Raw genomic sequence first — 26,183 nt, 5'->3', positions numbered from 1 at the left:
AACAGGGAAGGTAGTTCCAGAAAGTTATGACATCGCTGCGAAGCTACAGGCCCTAGACGGTTTCGTTAGTATGGTGGTTTGACACGGTGGCTAGACACTATAGCATTTTGTTAGCAGCAGTAGGCTGTAGCAAGTCCTCCTGTTTAGGAAAGTCATTGTTAGCTGTGAGGGAACTCAGAATTTTTCCTTCTCTTTGCAGAGTTGATGGGAGTTGTTTTTGTACATACATTTACATTTTAAGGGTGAAAAGCAGTGTGATGAATTTAGTTTGCCAAATGATTCATGTGTTTGCATGCTTTTTCTCTCCAAAGCTTGAAAAAATTGCTGACACGAAAGAGCAAGTCTTCCCTGTCACTGGAGGATTCCAAGCACTTAAGGGGATAATCAATTCTGTGAGTATCTGGCAATAAACTTAACATTTCCTCAAGATTACAGCATACTCTCCAGTCCCACTTACTTTTCCAGCCAGAATTTGTTCTGAAATCAGTAATTGCAATATATGAAGTTCTCTCTTCCTTATTTTAGAGATGGAGTTGTGTAACTTAACATTGCCTGCCGCTCCTGGAATTATTTGCGCTTAGACCGTGTGTGGAGTTTGAAGACTCCATGCAAGTGCAGCTAGTTTGAGAGGGATGCATTGAGGAATAGCTGCTATAGGTTTAGTCTGAAAAAAATTGAGACTGTTACTCCAGGAGAGTTGAGAACAACTGGTTATAATCATCAGGATGGAGTGCAATTTAGGAATTGCCCAAAGCTTTGTATACAGAGAAGCATTCTAAGTACGTATTTTAGCTTTGACTTTAACCACATGTTTTCCCAGTAAGCGATAAGACTTTCAGTTCCTTTTTTTCAGCACGCCATGAGAAACTCCTGTCAGTGAGATGGGGGCATTCAACTGATTGCTCTGATTTGCAAGAAGGGATCAAAGCAAGAGGAACATTTTGGTTGTGATCAGTGGCTTGACAGTATTTTAGCTGTGTGTCAAGAATGCACCTTTGGTTGTGGGCACCTAATTTATTTGCCTCACCTTAAACTAAAGCCTGTGTGTTTTATGCAAGGTTAGCAGTGCTGCTGCTGCTGCATGTAAGCAGCTGAATGGAAAAAAGCTTACTGTCAAAAGTCAAGTCAAAACCAATAATGAAATCCTTTTTCTGAGAGAGATACCGCTATAATTCATTTCCCCCCGCTTTTTTTTAAATAAATAAAGGATACTACTCACATACAGGATATTATACGGTTATTAATTTATCACTTCCCTTGAATAGTGTGTTTTTTGTGGAAGTTAATGTCATAATGAAACAACATATTTTCCTCCGTGTTGCTTACAATAAATATAATTTCAGAATCTTCCTTGCACATTCTAAAGAGATATAATCAACCTTTTCATTCAGTGACATTTATTTTCCTGAAAAGACAGTACACCCAATGTGGTACTGCTTTTTAAAAATCTCTTGCTATGCTGTTTTAAAGACTTGGAAGAATCAGTTATTCTGCTAGTGCGAAGCAATGCAATATTGAAGCCACTAGTGATAGACTTATTTGTAAGAGGTGAATGTTTAACCTCAGTTCATTAAGTTTCCAAGGAATTCCAAGTGTTTTAAAATATGTATGTCAAGATAGAACTAGATAAAGGACTAAAGACATTTGCATTCATAGTTTCCCCTCCAACAAGGGTCACTGACCTGCAGATTGGACCCTTCCGAGGAGTCAGGTTTCTCCACTCTTCTCGCTCTGCGAGGAAGCGGCAGGCGTACAGTCACTTCAGATTTCTGAAGAGCTTAGCTTGAGCAGTCTGTAATTCAAACACACCATAGGTTGGCATAACTCGCAGGTTGTCCCATTTTCCCCCATTCTCAGCCAAGGTGTTTTTAGGCAGTCTGCCTCTGTTATACCTCCCAGGAGCTTTCAAGCACCTACACATTTTTTGTGGACAGAGTGAGGGAAGCTTCTGATAAGGTTTGGCAGATGGTGTTTGCACAAGCCTCAATCCAGCTTCTTCTGGCACTCGTGAAAAACCCGAAGTATAAGAATCCCAGACTTGTGCATATCATAGCTTTAGAGCAAGAAAAGATGCACATAATGGCAGCACCTTGTTTTATGATAACAGTGTATTACTGACAGACAGTACAGAAAAAGCAAACTTCAGGTTAACAGCTGAAATGCATTTGTCTGCTCGTTTAAACTGTGACTGAACTCCTGAATTGCTCAGGGTTTTATTTAACAGAGAGCAGCTGAAATAGACATTTCAACACTTGGCTTGCTGCATATTTCTCTCCATAAAAAGACTCTTATGTTGTGGCTGTTGGGACAGCAGAAAATGTTTTTGCTGATAAATACAGGAGCACGAGAAGGCCTTTCTGTAGGAAGCGTATTAACTGACTTCAGTCTTACCTGCATCAGTCTCATCTGTTGCGATAGAGCATCAAACAAAAACAGTTAGCACTAGTGATTTGATAGCTCCTGAAGGCTTGAATACTGTTTACAGCTTTCTGAAAAGCACTGGATCTAAGTGGAGTTTGACTGAGCTGTCAAGGCATTTGAAACTCTCCTTTTCTCTTCTCTAGTAAGCAAGTTAAATGTATTTGTTTGAAGCAGAGGGAGAGTGATACCTTGCTAGCGTTCCTGTTCTTCCACAGAGCATGGATGGAAGTATCCATAGATAGGTGGTGGGTGTTTGTTTTTTTTTTTTTTAATATATGTGTGGTGGCTGTATTAACATGTTTTTTTGGTATGCTGTAGTTAACTCAATTTTCTTTGAAGGAGTTTTGACTGATTGTGACAATTCATTCTCATTGCATTATAAAATTGATAAGCAGATCTAATTGAACATGAAATAATCTCATTTTTCGTTTTTATTCAAAATTACATTTCAGTTTGCAAGTTAGCCAGAGTATACAAGCTCAGAGACACTCTGTCATAAAAAGGAAAGCTGATTTCCAAACGGATGAAAATTAAAAACCCACATCACAAACATGCAGAAGCATTGCTCAAAGTGTGGTGTCAAAGGTGCAGTTGTAAAACCGTCCACGAACATTGTTGAACACTGCTTGTTTAGAAAAAATATACTGTTGACAGAAATGGCAGTGACCCAGCAATTAAAACCCTCAAGCAAAACTATAACACAAAACTGTTCAGGAGGAATGATCGGAGGAGCTGCTCAAAGCCGCTACCACATTTGTCTCTACCGGACACAGCTGTGAATTTTTTTGCCTGCTACACTATTACATTTGTAGCAAATTCCAGGAGAGCTGAGCAGTTAATCTTGGTTTGTTGATAAGAAAAGAAAAAGTGATGAGCTTTATCGTAGAGTAACTGTCAGTATGTGCTTCTGCAGTAGTTTGAAGTCTAAGCAATTATTCGGATTTATTTTCTTTGGATGGATACACAAAATATATTTAATTGTGGCCAGGGATTAACATTCAAGACAGCTGAGATTAGCATTTAGAGAAAACCCAGCTCAGATGTTGAAAAGCTTGCATTGTGTTTTGACCTCCTAGTTCAGATAAAATCCCAGTGAAGTAAAGGATTTAAGCACCACCATGCTGTGTTGTGTTTCTGTTAAATAATATCAACTAACAATTCAAAACTCTGTGCAGACTTCTGTGAAGAGGCAACTGTTTTATGAAGTTCCCAGCTCTTCTGGCATTGCTAATATCTAACTTTACGAAGTAGTAACTAAACAGCATTGTCAGGGTGAATAAACCTAAGCAAAAGATTAGAGCTTAAAAGAAAAACGCTGAAGGCAAGTTATTATGCTATCAGGAACAATTTACTGATGTAGTTTGGCTGATAATTACGTGGAGTATGGTCTCATGAGCAAGCCACAGCAGTATGAACTGTAAGGGTTTGGGAGTGCACAATTTATATCACCATGTGACAGTTTAGTACTATATAAGAAAATGAAACCCATTCTTCTTTCCCTGCCTTTCCTATATGAGGCTTACATTATTTTTCTTTTTTTTTTTTTCACCCATTTGATAAAGAAGCATTTGGGAATTTATCATTTACATCGTTACATCTGACTCTGTCATAAGCAAAATAGCACTTTCCTGCCTGGCTTTGGGGCAGTGTTGGTGAGGCTGCACATCTCTTGATAGAAGACTGCTGAGCTGTAAGCAAGCTAACTCAAGAGTGCCTCACTTGCCTCTAACCAGATATGGTCCTGAACCAGCAGTTTCATGGGGAGAAGCTGTGGAGACTTTGTGCTCATTAAATATCTCAGTCAGACTCTCAGTTTCCGTAAGGGATCAGTTTCTGCAAGGTGACTAGAGACCGTGGGGCTGACAGCCGTGATACTTGGATCATATCTCAGGCATCAGGTAAACTCTTATCCGTAATGCAAAACCCAGTATTAGACTCCCTGTCAAGGAGGGAAGCAGATGATGTTTGCATTCATAGAAGCAGGAAGTGTTGCCATCCTGAACACTGCTTATTTTAATTATTTGATCACTTATGAAATGATGAATGGAGGAATGATGAGAAGAAGGAATTAAGGAGTGGGGAGCCAAGGTGCTGCTACCACTTGAATCAAACGCATAGAATCTTTAGACAAGACAGTATCTTTCATAAGGCTGAAGTTTCTGTGATGTTCCCATAACACACTGCTGTAAATCAGTATGATGCTTTATTTCAAATTTTTCCTGCAATTTTTTCATGTTGTGCCCACTTTCAGGCACATTTCTGTGCATGCGGTTTGCACAGCTCAGCAAATCTAAATCGCTTTTATGTGCCACATTCTGAAAAACAAAACCAGTGAAAGATCCCTGCTTCCCCTTTCGCTTAAGCAAGCACAAATCCTACCGATTTGTGAGTTGAAGTTGTGTGGTTGTCTCTGCAGGCAGAATTGGACAAGGCTCATGCCTTTAAAAGTTACATTAATGGAACTCACGTTAGAAACAGTATTAGAGTGTGTGACAGTTCTAAGTAGACCTAAACACATTTTTATGCTAAAGTGAGTTGGCAGCACGTAATACAGGAAATTAAAATGCATTTTGTACTTAAGAAACCCCACAAAAGCTTACCAGATAAGACTACAGGAACTGATACGTGCAGAACTTAAGAGGAAGTAGTCAGTGTAAAAAAAGTTCAGTTTAGAATTGTTTTATTGTTACAAAATTTCTTAAGAATCCTGAGAAGGATTAGAAATAGAACTGTTAAGCTCTCTCTCTGCTTGTACATTTTGCAGGTGCTCAGTTTTGAATTGTTCTTTTTATGTGGGAAAACCACCCTTAAACATACTGGACAAAAAAAAATGACCAAGACATGCAAACTGAGCAGTTGCATCACCTAGAGCATTTTAAATTGAAGCTAAATCATCTCCAAGCTGGCTGAGCCCTTCAGGGAAAAACCCTAACCCTTAGCATGAAGTTGTAAGTTTGTCTAGAAGAGCTGGGAATTCATAGATAATACTGCAGCAAAGTAAGAGACTTGTTAAGTCTTGAACATCAGCGTAGGTATTGAGAGACAGAACACGGTAGAGCAAGCTACTAATCGCCTGCGGACAGACGTCCTGCAGCGGTACCTTGACTACTGCATTCAGCTCTACAGATCTGCAGGAATGGCATCAACAAAAACTGGAAGAAGGTTAGCTAACAGTGTAACTGTGAGGGGAAAGGGACAGTACAACAGGAAGGAACCATTCTTGGAGGAATAGAGTAATACCTGCATCAGTAGTTTTCTGAGGCAGAGCTTTTTTTGTGAAAATGCCTGCACTAAAATGAGTAGCACCACTTGCTGTGTGGTACCTTACCCCACATGATGATATTTCTCACTGTCTGCTCACTATCCACCTCTCGGTGAAAGAGTAACCTGAGGGAGAGGAAAGTTACCTGTCTTTACCTGTTAGCCTTACAGTCTAACAAAAAAGTCATCGGGGAGGGAGAGGGGTAAGCGACCCATGTTGGACAGCGAGTTGGTGCCAGAGGGGGCAAAGAGCCAAGTCTAGCAAGTGGCAGTCAGTTATGTTGAGGTAGGCAAGAGCTGGTTTATGTGAAGAACAATTTTAGCCTTTAGGTTTGTAAAACTTGCCACAATGACTTAACAAAAATGTGCTGCAGCCTCTCTCTCCGTGAATCTGATGCCTTCTGCACTAGATATGCTATCAGTAGCACTTTCTTGGTCTGACCTGGCTTTTATACTGTGGTGATAGTGAATTATTGAACTCATACCATAAGTCAATCAACATCCTACTGTTACCTGCTGTAAGGCAACAGGACAGGTTGGCAGAATTCTTATTTATGGAGAATGGGAAGCTTAACAACTGCAACAGTTAGTGCTCCAAGGTTAGACATTGTGGTAAATGTGCAATATCTCTTATGTGAATGCTTACTGAGCCTTTTCTGTCTAAACAGCTTGTGTCTCAGGGACCAAGGTACAAGCAACTTGGTTATTGAGCAGCAACCAGGGACTACTTTATTTTGAAGTAGTTGATACTTCTGCACTGAGCCAGCTCAGCTTATTAGAGCTGAAATTCCTCCCTAGTCTACCTTGCTTAGAGTATGCCGAGTCTGCTCCCCTCTTTTTCCTTAAATGATGTCCCTCAGCTGCAGATGAGGGGAGAAGGGTCACCCAGCTGACTGCATACTGTTAAGATTTTTCAAGAGCAAAATCAGCTTAAACAGTTCATTATCAATTATACATCAACTTAATTGCATCATTTCCTGTAGGAAGAAAATATGCTCAGTTTATGCACTGGGAATGCAGGAAGCAAACTATTAAACATTTAAGGAGGTGGGGGAAGGAGAAATGCAACAAGCTATCATTAAAAGAATTATTCCGATTAAATCAGTCATCTTCTTTAATCCCCTTGGATGGCCTAATATTCAAGCTGCACTGAGTGCAAGGTTTAGAACTAACATCGTGCTATGTTTTCCATGTGATTGAGACTGAGTAGATAGTTTTGGGAATTACTGCATGTACTTGTTAAAAGGAATCAATGGCCTGGAATAGAATGCTTTCTGCTCTACCCTTCACTGCTGTGCAGCCCTTAATTTGACATTCTCTGACATATTACAAACCATATAATGTTCTCCTGGAGAACAGAGAGCTTGATAAGCCAGCAGCATAACTGACATAGTTCCAGTTTGTGTGAGCATGCATGCACCTTGCGATTTGTATTTGACTTGTCAGGTATCCCTGCATGGCTATCAGTTCTGTTATATAAGGGATGCTGTAAAACTTGCTTAAAATGAAGCACTCACAAGTCCAGATGAAATCTAGTGTTTCCTTAGTGATAAGTTTCAAGCCAGATTTTCCTTACTAATTAAAAAAAAAAAAAGCCCAAACAACTTCTTTCCTGTAATGGAAAGTAACAGTTTGTCTTGATTCTTATTTGCATTACTTGATAAGCAATGGGTTTAGGGTTGTTTTTACCAATTTGGGGGTAAAGGTTCTGATGCTGTTAAAATACGCATCTCTTATGACCCACAGTTTTGTCATCTACATTTGGTTTACTCAGTGACTGCAAATGAGGTACTGCTTAGACATTGTACGATTAGAGTATTTTCACGAACCTGACACTGCACCAGGCTTCTCTCTGATGGTTATTTTATGCAAGACCATATGTCTCAGGGATTTTTTCATTTAGATAGGGGACAGGATAGCAACCTTCCCCCCGCCCCCTTTATTCTTGCTCTTTGTGTAAGGCATTACCAAGCAGCATCAGGAAGTAGGCCGGAATTGGCAGCGAGTTGTAGTTAAGAGCACAGATGTTTGGCAGCAGACAGAGGTAGATCCCATTAGGTATTAACTGCTGTAGTTCCTTTGCTATGACTTTGTTGGAGAGAAGCGTCAAAATGGCATTTTGTGTGAAAGCATATGTTTCATTCCAAGTTATCTTGATTTGATTGTCTTTCATCTAGTGTGAGGTGGTCCTGTTGCCTCATTGGTTTCCACACAGATTAGCACTGGGGAAAGAAAAATGGGGAATCATAGGGCTTGTTTTAAAACAGAAGAGGCACATGATGTGTAGATACAGTATAGAATTTCATTTCGCATATGGATCACATGTTTAGAGGTTGGGTGTTTTTTTAATTATTTTTTTTTCTTCATTAAGTTCAGATTATAATGACATGGACCTTGAGACATTATCTGAAAGAATGGCAGATTTTACTTAGATAACAAGCAGTTAACTTCAGGGAGGTTAGACATTGGTTGCTGTATGGAGAAGCTGGCCTGTCTAGAGCCTAAGGTGTGCTGTGAAGGTACTTCCAACTGAAAGATCCTGAGTATGATTAAGGTTACTTAAGTGTAATCAGTGAAATCAAAGCCTCTACTTAGTTTTCGCTTGTAACCTATGCCAGGTCTTTAAAGCCTAGCTCTACCACAGTAAAAGGGGGTACAACTCCCAATTCAGGTGAAAAAAGCAACAACTCATGAATGAGAAACGTGTAATGATACTGGCATGTGTACAGCCCAAGTTTTTCACCACCCTGATTTCACACGTTCACTTTTAAATGCTGTAAGGTTCAATGAATTCAGTATGAAAAATGCTGATCTACAGACAGTCAGTATTTCATTCTGTAGACTAAAAGAGTAAATGAGCCTGTTTCACCAATTAAACACCTCCTGCTTTCATTTCTTTTTTACTGCCTCAGCAATAGTGGAAAAAAGCACTTTAAGTTACAGAAAAAAAAGGGGGGGAACAATAAAGCTGCCAGTAGTACTTCTAAATGACTCATAGCAAAATAAAAACACATGGAAACATGGGTTAAGAACAGTCCTAATTCAGCCAATCAACACAAATAAAGCAAAATAATTTTAGGAACTAAAATAAGCACTTGTGTGAACTCAGCTTTGATAGGTTCTGCTTGACTCACTCTAGTCAAACAGGCTGCTAGGCCCATCTACCTCAAAATAACTAAATGAAACAATAGCACAACACTGTTTTCATTACACATTCCTCTGAGGAGTTTCACAGCTCCAAGCTGGGAAGAAGTTCAAGAAGATATTAACTTACCAGAGAAGGGACTAACTGTAGAGCACTGTTCCACAGGCTCAGACAGCTTCCCACAGCTCCAGCCCAGAGTTTCTAGACCACACTGTGCTCTCAAGCAGCTCTATCCCTGCCCAGCACTGAAGTAGCAGCTTCCCAAGGCCAAATTGTACAGGTGTGCAGCATTCCCTGATCAGCACTGAGTGGGAGCCAGGTGTAGGCCATCCCCAACCAGGAAACAGCCCACAGAACTTGAGTGTTACAACTGACAATCAAGAGTCTTTGCCTGGGTGCACAGATCCAGCTGAGGCTAGTAATGCTGTTATGTCATCAGCACCATCTCAGACACTGTTTTGTGAGTTAGCTGTAGTGTGTGCCATCTTCTCTTCCTGCCCCACTTCTTTCAGTACATTTTATTGATTTAAAATACCTGTGTTTTGCAGTAACAATTACAAGGTTGTGGGGGCTAACTTAAGCGTGTTTACCACTGTATCTTGATTGAGGGAAGAACTAAAGAAGATGCTGCTCTTTGTGATGCAGGTTTCATGGTTAGCTGAGAGGCACTTGGCACAGTATGTGAGGAAACAACACATCCTGTTTGCATGTCACACTGTGGACATAGCTTATCCGTTTTTAATTACGTTTGCAGTTTACCATAGTTCCTAGATCTACTTTCTTCACGGTTGGTTATATTTTGCTCACTAGGTATTGTGTTTATAGCATCCCCAGAGAAAATGATGAACTTGCAGATTTGGAAAGGAGAGAGGAAAAAAAATGGGGTGGAACTCTCCACAGAAAAGCCACTGTCTTGAGTGTGCTGTGTGTTAGACTAGCACTGAAGTCTTTTATTAGTGCTGTTTTGCTGTGTTTCTGAATTGTGCAGCACACATTTTGCAGTGAGTGTACACATGGTTGGCTGGCGGTGTATCAATAGGCGGTGCTCCAGGTGCAAGCTCAGAGTGCAGTGAGCAGGAGCTAATACTGCTGTAAATATATTTTTGCACACAGAGTGTGGAAGTGATTGTATTGCATTATCAGCATGTTTTTGCATGTCTTGCCATATGTAAGTATAGCAAATAAGATTATTTTTTGAAGGTGAACATTTTTTTCATCTTTAAAACTTGGGTTTGGAAATAGCAAGTTAGATGCATTTGTTTTATTACAGTACATACAATTTTGTACATGGAACCATATTGCCTTCCCATGTAAAGAGTCAAGCCAGCATGATTTGGGATTGGCTTCCAGTGAGCAATGATGTAAACAAAGAGGTGCATGTTTGAAATTGAACCGTAGGGAGTAAAGGCCACCGGTAACTGTGGAAATCCTTAGTTGTTCAAAACTATTAGCGTGCCAAGTCTGATTAAAATGTGTCAAAGAGCTCTCTTCCTCCAGCAGTTCATGGTTATACTGATGTTGCCAGGAAGCAAACACCTTACACATCCATATATCATTTTCTAGTTTTAGAACAGTAGACTTAAAAATTGTTATGGTGGTTCAATGAAGAATCCAGCTGTGCTGATGACCTGCCCCAAATCCTGAACTCAGCACACAGTTCCAGGGAAGAACAGATGCCAGGCAAGTTATGATTTATGGTACTGACTGCTGCCAAAAACTTTTGAACTGCATGCTGGGGCTAAGCAAAATTGAATGGTGCTGTGAAATAAATTGACACTTAGCGTATTTTGTTAATTGTCGATGTACAGTTGGGTTGCACATGGCTCGTTACTACTGCATTGTTCTCACAATTTCTTGGAACGTGAAATTCATTAAAGTGCTGGAAGGGAAAGTTGTTGTTTTAGCCTGCATGTAACACTGTACCGCATGGTACAGCTCTGTTCCACAGTATGTTCTGGGGGTATGGTAGTCAAAATACTTAAAAAGCTGCAGGAGCTGTACTCCTTTACTGTTTACATTCTGAGAACTTTTAAGAGGCCGTAGCAAGGGTGAAAAGTGAGTCAAAGCAGAGCTGGGCCCAGTGTGTGACAAGTTAAAGAGGTACTGGAAGATGCAGAAGGCGTGTTTTCTGTGGGAAGAGATGTTTGCATAAGGCAGGGGCAAGATCTATGGCAAGACAAAATTCATAAGCAGAGGTGGAATTTGCAGACACTATAAGCACTAGTGAGCTTTATGTCATCTTGTTATTTGGCTGCCTTTTTGCAATTTATTGCAGGGACATCTGCCTTTTCTATGCTAATGTAATTATTTGCGTAGGTGTATTGTTTCTGCAGCTTAAATCTAACAAAACGTGATTCTGTTTTTCAATTCAGACACCTACAGGTTAGAAACTGACAATTTTTCTGTAAAACATCTCTAATTGAGTTAAATGTTCTATTAATGACAAAAATGCTAAACCACTAATTTAGGAAGTGGGCTGTGAAGTTTATGCTGGCCTTTGGGAACCTTCTGATGGGAAGTACATAGAAATCCATGCCACTCATAGGGATGGATGTGGATTTTAAGTACTGATTAACAATCAGGTTGTTCAGAAAAAAATTCGCTAGGTGACGAGTGGTCCCAAACTGAAAAGCTGATAAAGTGGATAGTCTTTCTGCAACTGTTTTAAGAAAAATTTACATGTGTACTTGTTTGTGTCTGAGGAAGATTAAACTTACATGGAACACAAAGCTGTAGGTGGCTTGTAAGCCTCTGAAATAGCTTGAGAGGTGGAGACAGGTGACAGTCAGACAATGCAGAACTTAAGGAGAAAATCTGAATGCCAGTTAGCTGGTTCAGGAGCTAAAGAGTTCCAGTTCTGTTTGCTGCACACTTTGCTGTTGTTAGTGAGCTGATAGAAAGTGTTTGACAGAGTTGAGTACATAGAGACTAATTTTCTGTATGGCACATCAAAGCCTTGATCTGGCAAGGGACATCTTTAACTGTAAGCCAGGATCTTATCCCACTGTATAGAACAGAATATTCATATGCTTAAAGTTACACATGCAGATAAGGAATGCGATAGCTAGCTCACAGACAGAATTGGGCAGTCCGCCAGCTGATTTATGAGTGACCCTTTCAGAAAAGGAAAGCTTGTTTGGCCAAATAGAATCCCAGTGTATGTCAGTGAGTCTAAATCAAGGGTGAATTTGCTTTTGAGTGCCCATAAGATACCTCGGATGCCTTTATTCTGATAACTTCTACTCTCGGAAGTATCCTGAAATGATTAACTTGCATTACTGAGAAATGCTGCAGAAAAGTTACAGCATCCATTCACTTAATAGCCATAAGATGTGCTTTCACTGAAAGCCTCAGAAGCTCTTCTGCCTTCAGTCAACCCTCAGAAGCTGTGCCAGGCGGTGTTTTCAGCACTGAGCATAAGCTGCATTCATGCCACTTGTTATTGAGGTAGCTGTTGTAATAACTGTTTGTAGAAAACAGCGTAACAACTTTTTTTAGTCTTAGATGCTCAGCTGCTGCTGCTGCTGCAGTATGGCAGTGATGTAATATTCAGTATGTGGAGGAGCTACAGAACAGGGTTTCCCTCAGCAGTTTGTTATTTCGTTGTAGAACAAAAGGATGTTTGGGGCCTCAATTTCATGTCTGAAATTGAGTGACTACCTCGAAGAGCAGAACTCTACCGACTTCTCTTTTTCCAGCAGCCACACATGCTTCCTAATGAGTATTGAAATGGCAGCCCCACAGCTGTGATTTTGATGTGATCCTCTCCACTTTGATTAGCCTCTGTGTGTTTCCAGCTGTAACCAGTTCTGCATGGCACAGTTCTTTCTCGGACTTGGAGGAACCACTCTGTAGTTCCTCCACAGTTCTCCATTTCTGAAGCTGTAAGACATCAGCACACTGGCTGACAGGTTTCAACTCTGTTTTGTACTTTGGTTTGTGGGGAAATGTTTCTTTCCGGGACAGCTAGCGTTCAGGGAGGTGACTAGAAGGAAAGCCTTTGCAAGCCTGGGGGAAGAGAGCCCTGTATTTGGTGCTGAGCTCTGGAGATGGAATGGATGACATCAACTCTGAATCCCTGCATGCTGTTAAACTAAGGCAATTTATAGTGTTATGTGAATTTATTTTATGTCAGCAGAGTGTTTAACTATCCTGTCCAAGGATGGCCTTATATAGTAATTATTTCAGCAGTTCTTGTGGGCAGTGTATTTCTAAACAATGAATTTGCGCTGCCAGATGATTCTCTTGGCTTATCCTGAACTGAGAAAAAGGGACCATAGTACAGATTTTTGTAGAGTTCATTTTGATCTTGCTGACTTTACAGCCCAGGTTTCCGCAGCAAGATAGTATAAAATTAGTTTTAAATTTTTAAAAAGGGTGGAGGGTGGAGAAGGGAGGTAAAATTATATGCGTGCTTTGGTTTATACGTTGCCATTATTAAATGTGCTTCCATAGCACACAACTGAGACAGCTCCATTAAAAGCTGTTACTGGTGAGACTGGTCAGATCCCTCCTCTTGGACTGCAGAAGTGGCAAGGGTACTAGATTTCACCTGTGCATGAGCCCAGTGCTTACCCTTTTCAACTGTATGGTAAAGCACCAACATCTTGAAATGGAGAACTTCAACAGTTAACACACACCTTGGAAAATCCCTCATCAGCAGTTGTTGAGAGATCATTCTGCAGGGGTACCAGAAAGGGTGAAACAGGAACAGCCCATGGTTGGAAACCCCAGGTTTTCCATTGTGGCAGCTAAATGCTAGTTACTATATCCTTGTGAGCCAGACCATTCAATCTGATAGTGCTAGGGACAGTTAATGGGATTTGACCCTTTTCAAGAATGCTCTGATTTTTACTTAATTGATGGAAAATTCAGTTCTGCATATTGTTTCAGTGTTGCTTGGAGGGAGTGTTGAGAAGAACCTAGAATGTAAAAGGTTGAGCGAAGAGCTACGTATATAAGTTTAGGTTGGTGCCACCTGATTGCAGTCAAGTCTTTACAAGGTTTCTTGTATTTCTGCTTCTTAAGGTTACTTCATGATTGCTGTTGAAGGGAAGGATTTTCAGGGACAAAGGAGATTTCTATACCATTATTCATTTTTTTTTTAAAGCACGGACTGTCAAGAGGCTTTTTGAAGGATGAAAAAGAACTAGGTAAACTTAGAAAAACAAATTTTAGTATTTTCAGGGTTTTTTCCCGCTAATATAAGCTTTGTTTGGGTGAAAATGACAGTCTGGGGCCAACACTCTTGCAAAGAGACTGAGGATCTCTGAACAGTACAGCTTTCTCAAGCCAAGTGGAGAACAGCAATAATTAAAATGATGAAAAATCAAAGCAATTGTTTATTTCTAGGAACAATATTAAACTCCAGTATTTTCTTGCTTTCTATCAAGAGCAGCACATCTACACGTATAAATATGAATTCCATGCTGCCATGCAGGAAATTAGTATATCCCGAACCCTATATTGAAATTCGCTTTCTTCATGAATTGTGATCATTTAAGCCAGGCCATATTTTATCTCAGTTGGGGTTAGGATTTTTTTCCCCCCTAGTTTATTCTTAAATCCAAAGGGAGGTTAGCATGTCCAGAGAGGTTCTTTTCCTCTGTTATATTGCATTTGGAAATACAGTATTAGAAAAATCACTATCAGATACAGTGCAATTACAGAAATACTACTTTCCAAGAAAAGACACATTATGTGCATCATTGTCTTCCCCTCTCCCCATCCTCCAGTTCATAGTGTGGCCCCACTTCATCAGACAGTGGGCGGATGGGATAGGAGTTGGAAAGTTTCTCCCTGTCTATATAGTGGTGCTCTGAAAAAAAATTAATAAATTCAGTGGGCTTTGATACTGCCAACTGTTAAATCTGTACTTCATATTAAAGCAAGTCTGTAGTCTCATCAACTTAAATTGGACTATTCATCTGACTCAGTCTCTTCAAAGGAAAAAAAGAGACCAGAACATGATTTTACAGTGAAGGAATAAAATGCTTTATTCTTTCTGTATTTTGTTTTGCACAAAATATTTCCCCTCCCCCCCTAAAATAAACTACGTTACACTTCCTCTCTCTACTCTACACTGAAACAGGAGTCAAAAAGCTAAGTCCTTTTTTGGAAGCAAGATGAAATCCTCAGCTAGTATAAATTGGTTGACTTGCACTGAACTTCAAGCTACATGCTTTCCAAAGATCTCTATTGCTGTGTCTCATCCAAATGTATGCGCCTGCAAGGTCTCTATTTTTTCAATTAGTACTTAATGTTTATAAATGGGTTTTGAAGCACTAAAAATACAATTTGTGCACAGCAGTTTGTGAGGAGACAGGTGATAGTGAAAGTGTTAAATGAGCCAGGCTATTCTTTTTCTTGGAGCTTGGCATGGTTTTTGTCATAACAATGATAAATAGGTTACTGTTTCTATTTGGCCTGGATGTGTAGCAACAGAAATCACTAGCCAATAAAGTAGACAGAGTAAAAAAAAAAAAAAAAAAAACAAAAAAACCTGAAGAAGCTTAAAGGAAGGAAAAAGAACTTAAGAGCAAGACAGAGTTACATTTACTGACAGCTTTGGCAAATGGAGGTGGGGGGGGACAGTAACAGTACTTTCTACAATGCACGTGATTACAAAGATCTGAGCTGATTCCATGTGGTATTATATGTGAATGCCTGCTAAAAATATACCACTTACTACAGGGAAAGCTATGTTAGGACATCATGAAAGTTTTCTGAGTGAGAGGAAAATGAAAAACCATTGGGGAAAAAATATGACACGTTATCATGTGAAGGTAGAAGGAAGTTAGCTTGTGAGTTGTTTGTGTGTGTGTTTAACCTTACAAGCTTCAAGAGACTCATTCCCCCTGAGTTAGCAGAAATCCCTTTACCTGCTTAGAGAGGAGGATTAACATTTTGGTAATAGGTATCACATCCTCTTCCTGGACAACTATAACAAGTAAGAGGTGGGCCCTGCTGTGGGACTGAGATCCTAGCAGTGGGAGGAGAGTATAGTCTCACTTTTAGATTCCAAGCAACCGTTGTAGTCAGACAATCTTGACCCGTTCCTTTTGAGATCTTTCAGATGGAAAATGAAGTAGTCTGCAGTAATCAACACCTGGGTGCTATTTGTGCGTCTGCTTAAATGACCATGGATAACTTGATCACTTGATGTATTTGTAAATGGTAAAATGTGACTTGGCTGAAACTAAGGATAGTGTCTGAGACCTCAATAAGTACAAATTGGTCAAAGGTGTCTAGTTCCTCCTTTCTCTTACGTTCCATCCCTTGTATTTCTGAGTCACCTTTAGAAGTATTATTTTGTCCCAGCCTTTTGGAAGAATATTCCCTGACTGGTTGGAGAATCAAAGCAAGCTGACTAGTACAACAATGAAAAAACCACCCATCCGACAGCGCAATCAAGAGCACCATGCATTCTTGCTCTGCTCTGCACAGGGCAGAATGCCGCCACTTGGAATACTGTGCACTTGGCTTGACCGATGGATTGTTGAAAGACTGCTTTTGACCGGATTAGGTTTTGGATCAGGCTCCTTGTGACTAATTTTTGGCTTAAATTTTAGGATTGGGGTTCATGGAAAATCAGGTTAGGGATCTGGGCAAAAATTTAAAGACCAAAATCAGACATCAGTGTGTTTTGAAGACTGTCCTGGATGTAACAAACTAGTCCAGGTCTTATGAACTCTTAGGAGACTTGACTGTGCAGGCATGCAGAAATTTTACATGATCAAGGCAATGTACTACAAAGTCAGACTTTAGCAGATCAAACCTGTAGCTTTGCATGTGTATCTTCTAGGGTCGAGCATTTGTTTTAAAATATTTCTCATTGAAATAGCACTCTGAAACCTATTTATGACTAGTTTCCTCCTTTGCAATAGGTGTTGAAGCAATCGTGCACTGAGATTTTGTATTTGGAGCCATCCAGTGTCTGCGTGGGAGGTAAGTTTTTATAATTTAAAAATAATATTCAATTATTATAGGACTGTGATTTCCCTATTTAACCAAAGGAAAACCCCGCAGGTCTCTAGAATAAAACATCTCTAAAAAAATCCTCAAGGAGTTTAAGAAAGATTAGATCCTTCTCTGTTGACTCATTTTTCTCCTCAGAGGAGCTGTCTTCCAGGGCCTACTTTCATAATTTAGATAATGCACGTAAGAGTTTGAGAGGCTTGCATACTCTTTTACCTGTGGTCACGGAGTTAAGTTCTGGGTATCCTGATAACATATGTTCATATAAATTCATGACAATATTTCTAGTGCCCTGCCCCAAATCTGTGGAGTGTAAGCAGTAAAGAATTTGACTGCATTTTTGTGCAGCAAGTCGTAATACATTTATTAAGTAGAAGAGTTGCTCAAAATTTTAAGGGCTTGTCTTCTTTCTGGGTTTCACAATCCACACATAGTTTAAGGCCACTCAAAATAAGGTAGTTGCAAAATGTCCTTATTTTGATTTTTGTAAAACACGTATCATCTCAATGAAATCAATGGCCTTTGTAAACAACTATTTTCACTCATCCTGTGCACAGTTTGTAAATAGTGTGGCCCTTGTGCACTTCCAGAGAAATAGTACTAAAGAGAAACGTTTTCTTCGTCTGGCAATTTAAGTGAACCTGATCCAGTTTTGAGGAGTCTTCTTGTTATGAGACTCAGATTTCTTATTTATCAGAGTATTCACGGAGAAACTGCAGCCCAGGCTGCAGTGATCACGCACTGGTGGCGTTCACAGTCCTGAGGGATATGGGAGAGGCGAGGAGTATTGGCAGGACCCTCAATTTTAGCAAAGCAAACCTCCAGCTCGGCAAGGAGTTAGTCAGAAGGACCCCCTGTGAAACAGTCCTCAGGGACAGAGCTGGCAGATCTTGAAGGACACTTTCCATAGAGTGCAAGAGCTCTCAGTCCCCAGGTGTAAGAAATCAGGCAAGGAAGAGATGAGACCAGCATGGCTGAGCCAAGGCCTGCTGGTCAAACTAGAGAGCAAGAGGGCACTGCACAGGCAGTGGGAGCAGGGACAGGGATCCTGGGAAGGGTGTAGGGACACTGCCCAGCTGGGTAGGGATGGGGTCAAGGCACAGCAGGAGCTGAATTTGAGGAGGGCTGCAAAGAATAACAAGAAGGGCTTCTACAGGTATGTCAGCCAGAAAAGGAAAGTTAAAGAAAGCGTCTTCCCCCTGCGATGAACAAGAATGGCGACCTAGTATCAGCAGACAAGGAGAAAGCTGAGGCACTCAACAAGATTTTTGCCTCGGTCTTCACTGGCAACCTCTTTCCTCACCCCTCCTCAGTTGATGGACCACAAGATGGGGACCAGGGGGGTAAAGCCCCTCCCACTGTAAGGGAAGACCAGGTTCGGGACCACCTGAGGAACCTGAATGCACATAAGTCTACAGGACCTGATGAGATGCATCGTAGAGTCCTGAGGGAATTGGCTGGTGTAGTTGTCAAGCCACTCTCCATGATATTTCAAAGGTCATGGCAGTCAGGTGAGGTCCCTGGTGACTGGGAAAAGGGAAACATTGGGCTCATTTTTAAAAAGGGTAGGAAGGAGGACCCTGGGAACTACTGACCTGTCTGCCTCACCTCTGTGCCTGGGAAGATCATGGAACAGATCCTCCTAGAAGCTATGCTAAGGCTCATGGAGGACAGGGGGGTGATTTGCGACAGCCAGCATGGCTTCACCAAGGGCAAGTCCTGCCTGACCAACCTAGTGGCTTTCTATGATGGAATGACTGCATCAGCGGACAAGGGGAAGAGCTATGGATGTGATCTGTCTGGGCTTGTGTAAAGCCTTCGACACGGTTCCCCACAACATCCTTCTCTCTGAATGGGTGACATAGGGATTTGATGTTTGGGCTGTTTGGTGGATAAGGAATTGGTTGGATGGTCGCATCCCAGAGGGTAGTGGTCAACGGCTTGATGTCCAAATGGACGCTGGTGACATGTGATGTCCCTCATGGGTCCGTACTGGGACAAGTGCTGTTTAATATTTTCATCAAGGACATAGTGAGATCGAGTGCACCCTCAGCAAGTTTGCGGATGACACCAGGCTGAGTGGTGCAGTTGACACACCAGAAGGATGGGATGTGATCCAAAGAGACCTGGACAAGCTGGAGAGGTGGGCCTGTGTGAACCTCATGAGGTTCAGCAAGGCCAAAGTGCAGGGTCGTGCATCTGGGCCAGGGCAACCCCTGCTATCAATAGAGGCTGGGGGATGAAGGGGTGGAGAACAGCCCTGAGGAGAAGGACTTCAAAGTGGTGGTGGATGAAAAGCTGGACATGACCCGGCAGTGTGTGCTGGCAGCCCCGAAGGCCAACCGTGCCCTGGGCTTCATCCCCAGCAGCGTGGGCACAGGGCGAAGGAGGACATTCTGTCCCTCTGCTCCGCTCTGGTGAGACCCCACCCCAGGAGTCCTGCATCCAGCTCTGGAGCCCCCAGCGCAGGACAGACCTGGAGCTGTTGGAGCGGGGCCAGAGGAGGCCCCAGCAATGATGCGAGGGCTGGAACCCCTCTGCTGGGAGGAAAGGCTGGGAGAGCTGGGGCTGCTCAGCCTGGGGAAGAGAAGGCTGCGGGGAGACCTTAGAGCAGCTGCCAGTGCCTGGAGGGGGCCTATAGGAAAGATGGGGAAAACATTTTCAGCAGGGCCTGTTGTGACAAGACAAGGAGCAATGGCTTTAAACTAAGGGAGGGTAGATTTAGACTGGATATAAGGAAGAAATTTTTTACAGTGAGGGTGGTGAAACAGTGGAACGGGTTGCCCAGAGAGGTGGTCGATGCCCCATCCCTGGAAACATGAAAGGTCAGGTTGGACGGGGCTCTGAGCAACCTGATCTGGTTAAAGATGTCCCTGCTCACTGCAGGGGGGTTGGGCTGGGTGACCTCTAAAGGTCCCTTCCAACCCGAAGCATTCTATGATTCTAAACTATTTCTTACTGTGCAGCTGAGCCCCAGATCCTGTTGATGGTTGAAATCAACTTCCATTATAATAGGGCTGCCTCAGTGATACAGATTTGGGAACAAATCTCTGTTCTTCCTATAGTGACCTAACTGAAGAATGCAGTACTAGGGGTCAATTAGAAAGGAGACCTGAGTAAACTTAGAGCAGTACTATGTTGTGCTTCATTTAATTCAGGCTATATTGAAATTCTCCTTGTCTGACTTACTGCAATGAGCTAAAGATTGGTGATCTGGGGTTTTTACTTTTTTCTCCAGAGGAGTTTGAAGTTGTTCTTAGAGGAAGCGGCTTAACCCTTGGTGGGAAAACTGATGGTGTTACTTGTACCTATCAAGTGAACGGAACTACGATTCGTAAGTATTGAAGTTTGAGATAATCTGCCTTTATATTTCCTAATAAGTGATTTAGTTTGCTTCTTGTTACTTCATTTAATTAAAATTGAAAGAAAAATATTGAAGAGGCAGAAAACAGGAGAGCTCTGAGGATTACTAAGAGGATGCAAGTTATTTCACATCTTGCTCAGTGGTTTGAATTTACTACCAATTGCCGTTAGCTGTAAACTGTGACTGGTGTTTGGCAGCGCAGCTGGCTGTGTGAATTAGCATGGTGATAACTGTCTGGGTCCTGATGTTCAAGTAAGCAGATGTTTGCCAATGAAAAAAATGTGATGATGGAGTGTACCAATCAAGTACCCCTTCTTGTAAGAAGACCCAGGCTCTCGTAATTCCAAAAGGCACTGTTTTCCAAGGTGCACTTACCTTGTTATCTTGGAGCATCTGCGCCCATTCTGTCTGGTGTACCAGATGTATGGCCGTTGTGCTGTTTGTTTCGGGGGCTTCGCGGGGCATGCGTGCCCCTCTGTGACCTGAAGTCAGTCCTCTTCCTGGAGCTCCTGCAACGGTGTAGAATAAGGCCAAATGTTATTTTGGTTGGTGGTATTTTGTCCTTGTATTTTGACATGGTTCATCAGCTCAGTGTCCCAAGCAGCACTGTCTTCCAGGAGTGGTCTCACTGCAACCAGATCCCTAGCTGGACTCTTAATTTCCTGACCTGCAGAAAGAGATTTTGTTTCAGACAGATTGACCATGGCATCTTTTACAAGCACTGCCCTTCTAGCTTTATCTTTTTTTATTTGTTTGTTTGTTTTTTGGGGGGTGGGGAGGGGTGGTGCAGATGGGTGTGGTTTTTAAATTATTAGTAGTACTTGCCATTGGCAAGATGTTAGAATCCTTAGTTATTCCTTTGTCAAACTACAAATGTCACTGGGGAAATTTTTCCTGAGTGGAATGCTGCAGAAGTTAGAAAAGCTCTGAGAGGTAGTGCGGACTGTTTTCTTCTTGCTATCTGATTAAGTATGCTCATGGTGAATTTAATTTTCAGCAAAATATTCAGGACTTAGTCTTCTCTTGCTTGGTGCATTAACTTGCAGCAGGGCAGATAAGTCATGCCAGAATTTGGGTACATCTCCTTGTGCTGCTCTGTGCCCTGAACTGGCACAAGGTAGATGATCATGGAAAAAAATGCCATTAATGAAAACCTCTGCAATTTTTTATATCCAGCAACTAAAGTGGATGGCCAGTATAAGTACATCCAACTTCTTGCTCTAAGCACTATCCCTTAGAAGCAAGCTGGACTGGAAAATGACTGAAAATGGACCTGTAGAAAAAACGTCATTTTTTCCCTACCTACTGTCTGATTTTTATATTAGCCTGTCTTAAATTCCTACCCAATTGAACATGTGTTTCCAGTACATTTCTTCCTTGCTCTGGATAGCATATATACTTTAATGGGCTGCCAGTCTCTCCTGGCTGTTAAATATCTAAAATAATTCGGAAGAATAACAGAATGACACAGTAGTTCTGGATAAAGGCAACCTGTGTAAATAAATTCTGCTTGTGTAAGTTTCTTCCCTTCAGTTTCAAATAAAATTCTCACCTTTGTTTCCCAGGTTAGACTGTAGCTTGCTTATTTAAATTTATTGCATAAATGAGCTTCATAGAGCTAGAATTTGGAATGTGGCAAAATTACTGCTGCAGTGATATATTTATTATCATGGTGTACCTTTCTTATTGGAAAAGTGGGGAAAACAGACTAGTTTAGTTCCAGGTGAATAAAATTAATTTCACACTATCTAGGATAAATAGTTGAGACACCAGTTACATGACCTGAAGATAATTCGACTTAAATTTCAATTCAAGTGGCTGGTTTGCAAGACGTAAGGACTCCTCAGTTCTATTCCTGCTTTGTTCCTGGCTTGTTGTTTGTCATGAGCAGTCACTTCTCTACATCCCAGTCTGTCCGTCTGGGAAATTAAAACAATAGCATGTATCTTCTTCACATGAGTGTTTTGAGGCCTGCATCAATATGGTTATGTTCATAGTGTTATTCATACCATTCGAGATCATCTTACAGAGTGCATTAAGGTACTGGTGGAGATAGGACCTATAGAACATGAGAGTTAAGAAGGGATTTAGCAATTTTCCATAAGCATCAGAAATATAAACCTCCTCTATCCTGCTGGTGGGTGCTACTATCGCGCTGAAAGCTTTGGCTTCAGCAGCAATGCTATCGGCATACACCAAAGCAGTTGCAGTGCTGTTTGAATGCTGTGCTGCCAGTTATAGCCCCTAGGAACTTGGATTTTGATGTGCTCCGTGCTACAAGTGGGGGATGAACCCACTGTGGAGCGTCCAGAGGAAGCTGGCAAGGATGGGCTGAAGTCCAGAACACAGCTGTAAGGAAGGACAGAAAAGCTCAGTTTGTTACTTCTACAGGAAAGGAAGAATGACCAAAGTAATTGTTAAGTATGGGCTGCTGCAGGGCTGAAAATAATAAGCTGGGCTCTCCCAATCCATTGAGAGGAGAACAACAATAGGCTTCAAATTCTGCAGCAGATCTAGGTGAGGTATTTGGAGAATGGTTCTCACTGTAAATGTTTCTCAGGCCTGGAACAGGTTACCTAGAAAGCCTTTTAACAGCTTGGATGAGTGTCACTGAAGAATGTCTGAAGCACGTTGCCTTCTTTAAATGACCTTTTGAAATGTTTTCTGACTCCGCTTTCTCCGATTCTCTGATTGTTCAGTCTTTTATAGCTGTGCATGCGTACGTCTGCTCTGCCATGGTAGAAATAACTATACTTGGACAGGATGAAGCCCCCAAATACTTGCTAGCATCTGATGTGAGAATTTCTAACTAGATCTCTGGGCTGACTTTTTTTTTCCTTGGCTTCAGGAAAGGGTGCGCTAAAGCACACGAAGGGAGGGGAATGGCATAGTGATGTGTTTATTATACACTGCAGCGTAAAAACACAATCTGCTGTATGGGGCCTTGCCAGAGGCCCGCTACAACTCACCCAGGTTCTCCTCTTCAGCAATGGACAACAGCAAATGTTTAGGGAGTAGTATAGGAAGGAAACAGGGAAATTTAATGAGCCTTCCCCTGATATGCAAGCTCATTCTCTATAGCTCTGTGCTGGGCTCCAAGCTCTTTTGCCTCAGAGGAAACCTACAAGAGAACAGTGGAGCTAGGATGGACAAAAAGGGAGGAAGGGCACCTTGAGCAGTAGCAGGAGAAAGGAGATGGTCTCAGGAAAACTAAAATTGTTCCTGTGTCATTGCATTCTCCACTGAAAAAATGGCAGTCTCTTAGCGGAAGCCTCACCGTTTGAGGGCATAACAGAGGGTACTTGCATGAGGATGTACCTGAATGTTAGAGTTCCCCTTATCGATAGTCTGGGCTCCACTTTGCGACCAGCCTCAGAGCAAAGCGTTATTTTGTCAGTTCTTCTGGTTTTAGAAGACGCATTTGGCATGTTTCTCTCTTTGCATTTATAAAGAACCATTACCAAATGCTAGAAAGGAAACATGCCAAATGTAACTGTGGGATAGAAAAATAATCTATGAAACATATCATTAAGACAAAAACATATGGCAATGTGCTAATCCCTCTTCCCCACCTCACAACTAGCCCCAAATCTAGGCCAAGCAGTCAGTGCAGATTATAGCACATAAGAAAAGCTCATTTATGCTAACAGCTCCTCCGTCAGCTGCCCCTGAACTACTTGTATGTCTGCCTGTTCCCTAAATGCAGGACAGAGTCATCTCCAAGTTTATCTGGCAGATCATTTATCTGCTCTCACCCCTAAATCAGGAAATAGTCTCTGCTTGCAGGACCAGCTCCAGTACAGAAATTAACAGTCCTGCCATGGGGAATTTTGGGAGGATGGTTCTGCACACAGGAGCAGGATTTTTCCTACTTTACCAAATGCATGAAGTAAAAGAGCTCCCTCCTCTCCTTTTCACAACTGCAGAAAAGGAGTGTTCTGCTGGACACAGTGCTCTACAAATAGATGCTTTAGAAGTTTAAGAGATTTGCAAACAGCTAGTGAGACTCAAAAGCATGAGAAACACTGGAAAAATAGACACGCCAGTCACAACTGACAAAATAGTCCTTTAATGCAGTGCACAGGGTTGGAGCTAATTAGAAACAAACCTTCATCCTCCAAATGTTAGGAAACACCTAATACTGTTCTCGCTCCTTGCAAAAATGGTCTTGATTCTAGGAAATTATCTTGCTGGAAGAGCATGACCTGACTTGAGTAAAATAAAGTAAGCAATGTAATGTGGGCTCACACTCACATTTAAAGCTAGCTCTGGATTTGAATGTTCATGGGTGCGGCTTTAAAAATGCAGCAGCTTTATTCCCTAACTTGGGCCTGCCTTGCTTGCAAGTTCCAGACATTATCAAACCGGTAACCAGCATACTGTGAGAAGGGAAGGGACTTTATAGCGTGCTCACACATCAGCTTCTCATTTAAGCAGCACAGTATATTAAGCTTATGTGATCTATTTTTCAGATGAAAAACCAAAAACGGTGGAATCTCATTTTTTGCTCTGCCCTGCGCCAATCCTATACAAAAGCGGCCAGTAAGTACTTGAAACAAATGTCATCCTATGTTTTCCTAGAATTGGACCCATTATTGCTGATGTTAATCATGAGGGGCTTTGGCTAGAGGCAGTCTTTTGTTTGTTTTATGGGGGGTGGTTTGTTGTTGCAGTTTCCCCCCCCTTGTGTTATTTCCCTGGTGTATTTGCCAGCTTTGGAATGGGCTTTAAATAGTCATCTGTGACCAAACCAATTTGGACAGTGCCTTAAAAATGAATATTCAGCCAGTTTATTAAACACTGAAAAGGTCTGGCTTGTCATAAGTTTTATGCAGATTAGCTGTTTTAACAGCACATAATATGCTCTCTTCTGGATAATCTTTAGGCTCATTGTTAAATAGATTACATTATCACTGACACTTACAAGCTATTATTAAAATTATGTGTCAAGATGCATACCACTGCTCAACATGTAATCATAAACCGAGGCGCTAATTTAGCAATGGCAACAATTTCCTAACAGCAGTGTGGCTAAACTGCAGTTCTAGCCTTATTCTAAGTGTCACTGGCCATGGCTGCACATTACTTCTGGCCCTTTGAGAACTAATCCTTCCTCCTCCTCTCAAATTCAGACATGCCCTAGGCTTTTAAGATCGCTTCAACTTCATTGTTCAGATTTGTGGAATAGTAGCATGAAATGGAAATTCTAAGCTAATCAGAAGTCAGAAAACTGCATGCCAGATCTTGGCCCTGTAGGAGGGCAAAGGCTTTCATGCTGTTGACTTTCTCCCTGTTTTGCAAGTAGTTTTTCTCAGAGAGTTATTTGAGATGAGGTTAATGTTAATCCAGTAGGAAGCACAGCAGTTCTTTACACCTCTGCATTTGCATTCTTCTGTGGCAATTCTTAGCAGTTTAAGAATCATATTGCATAGATGATTTTCAGTAGTTACTTTTCTGAGTTAAGCAAGAACCAACTGCCTCAGCTGTGCTGCAAGACCAACAGCAAAACCCCAAATACGCATCTGTTTTGTGCATTAAATGGCAACTGGGAGGAGAAAAGTTGGAAAGCGGTAGGAGAAAAAACTTCAGTGAGTCACCCCAGTGGAAGAGAGTGGGGTGAATCACTGCAGAGGAGCTGTGTCTGTGCAGCAGCCAAAGCTCCCCTTTGGGGACCAAGCACTGGCGTAGGGCGATGCAGTGAAAACAAGCGCGGGGGAGTTACACGGAGAGCAGAGTCAGGGGATGAGTTTTTAGCACTGTTATGTTTTCCTGGTACTGAAGTTGCCTTTTACATAGCTATGCAAAACATTGATCTGTCCTGTGTGCAGCGGGAGTTTGTTAGACCTATGTGCCTTTATGTTAAACAGTGCAGTTGGCACTGTTTTCGGCAGAGCTAGGCTGCATCTGCTTGTGTGACAATTGTACAACAAATCAGCTGTAACAAACCACTGTCTTAGCTGAAAGAAATCAGCATCACGTGCAGCTGTAAGAGAACTCATTTTGTCATCAGAACCA

The 26,183-nt window shown here is 41.6% G+C and overlaps 1 protein-coding gene across 1 annotated transcript in view; it reads left to right on the top strand.

Moving 5' to 3' along the window:
- ANTXR2 (ANTXR cell adhesion molecule 2) overlaps window positions 1–26,183 on the top strand; it is a 117,884-nt gene that overhangs the window by 13,571 nt on the left and 78,130 nt on the right. Inside the window, exons 7-10 of the mRNA XM_075422075.1 lie at window positions 312–392; window positions 16,714–16,774; window positions 20,043–20,138; window positions 24,641–24,710. Coding sequence (XP_075278190.1) covers window positions 312–392; window positions 16,714–16,774; window positions 20,043–20,138; window positions 24,641–24,710 — 308 coding nt within the window. The remainder of the gene's footprint in view (window positions 1–311; window positions 393–16,713; window positions 16,775–20,042; window positions 20,139–24,640; window positions 24,711–26,183) is intronic.

The sequence above is a fragment of the Opisthocomus hoazin genome, chromosome 5 (genome assembly GCF_030867145.1).
Source record: "Opisthocomus hoazin isolate bOpiHoa1 chromosome 5, bOpiHoa1.hap1, whole genome shotgun sequence".
Classification (NCBI taxonomy): Eukaryota; Metazoa; Chordata; class Aves; order Opisthocomiformes; family Opisthocomidae; genus Opisthocomus; species Opisthocomus hoazin.
Note: the sequence above shows the minus strand (reverse complement) of the source record. Positions and strands in the feature narration are given on the sequence as shown.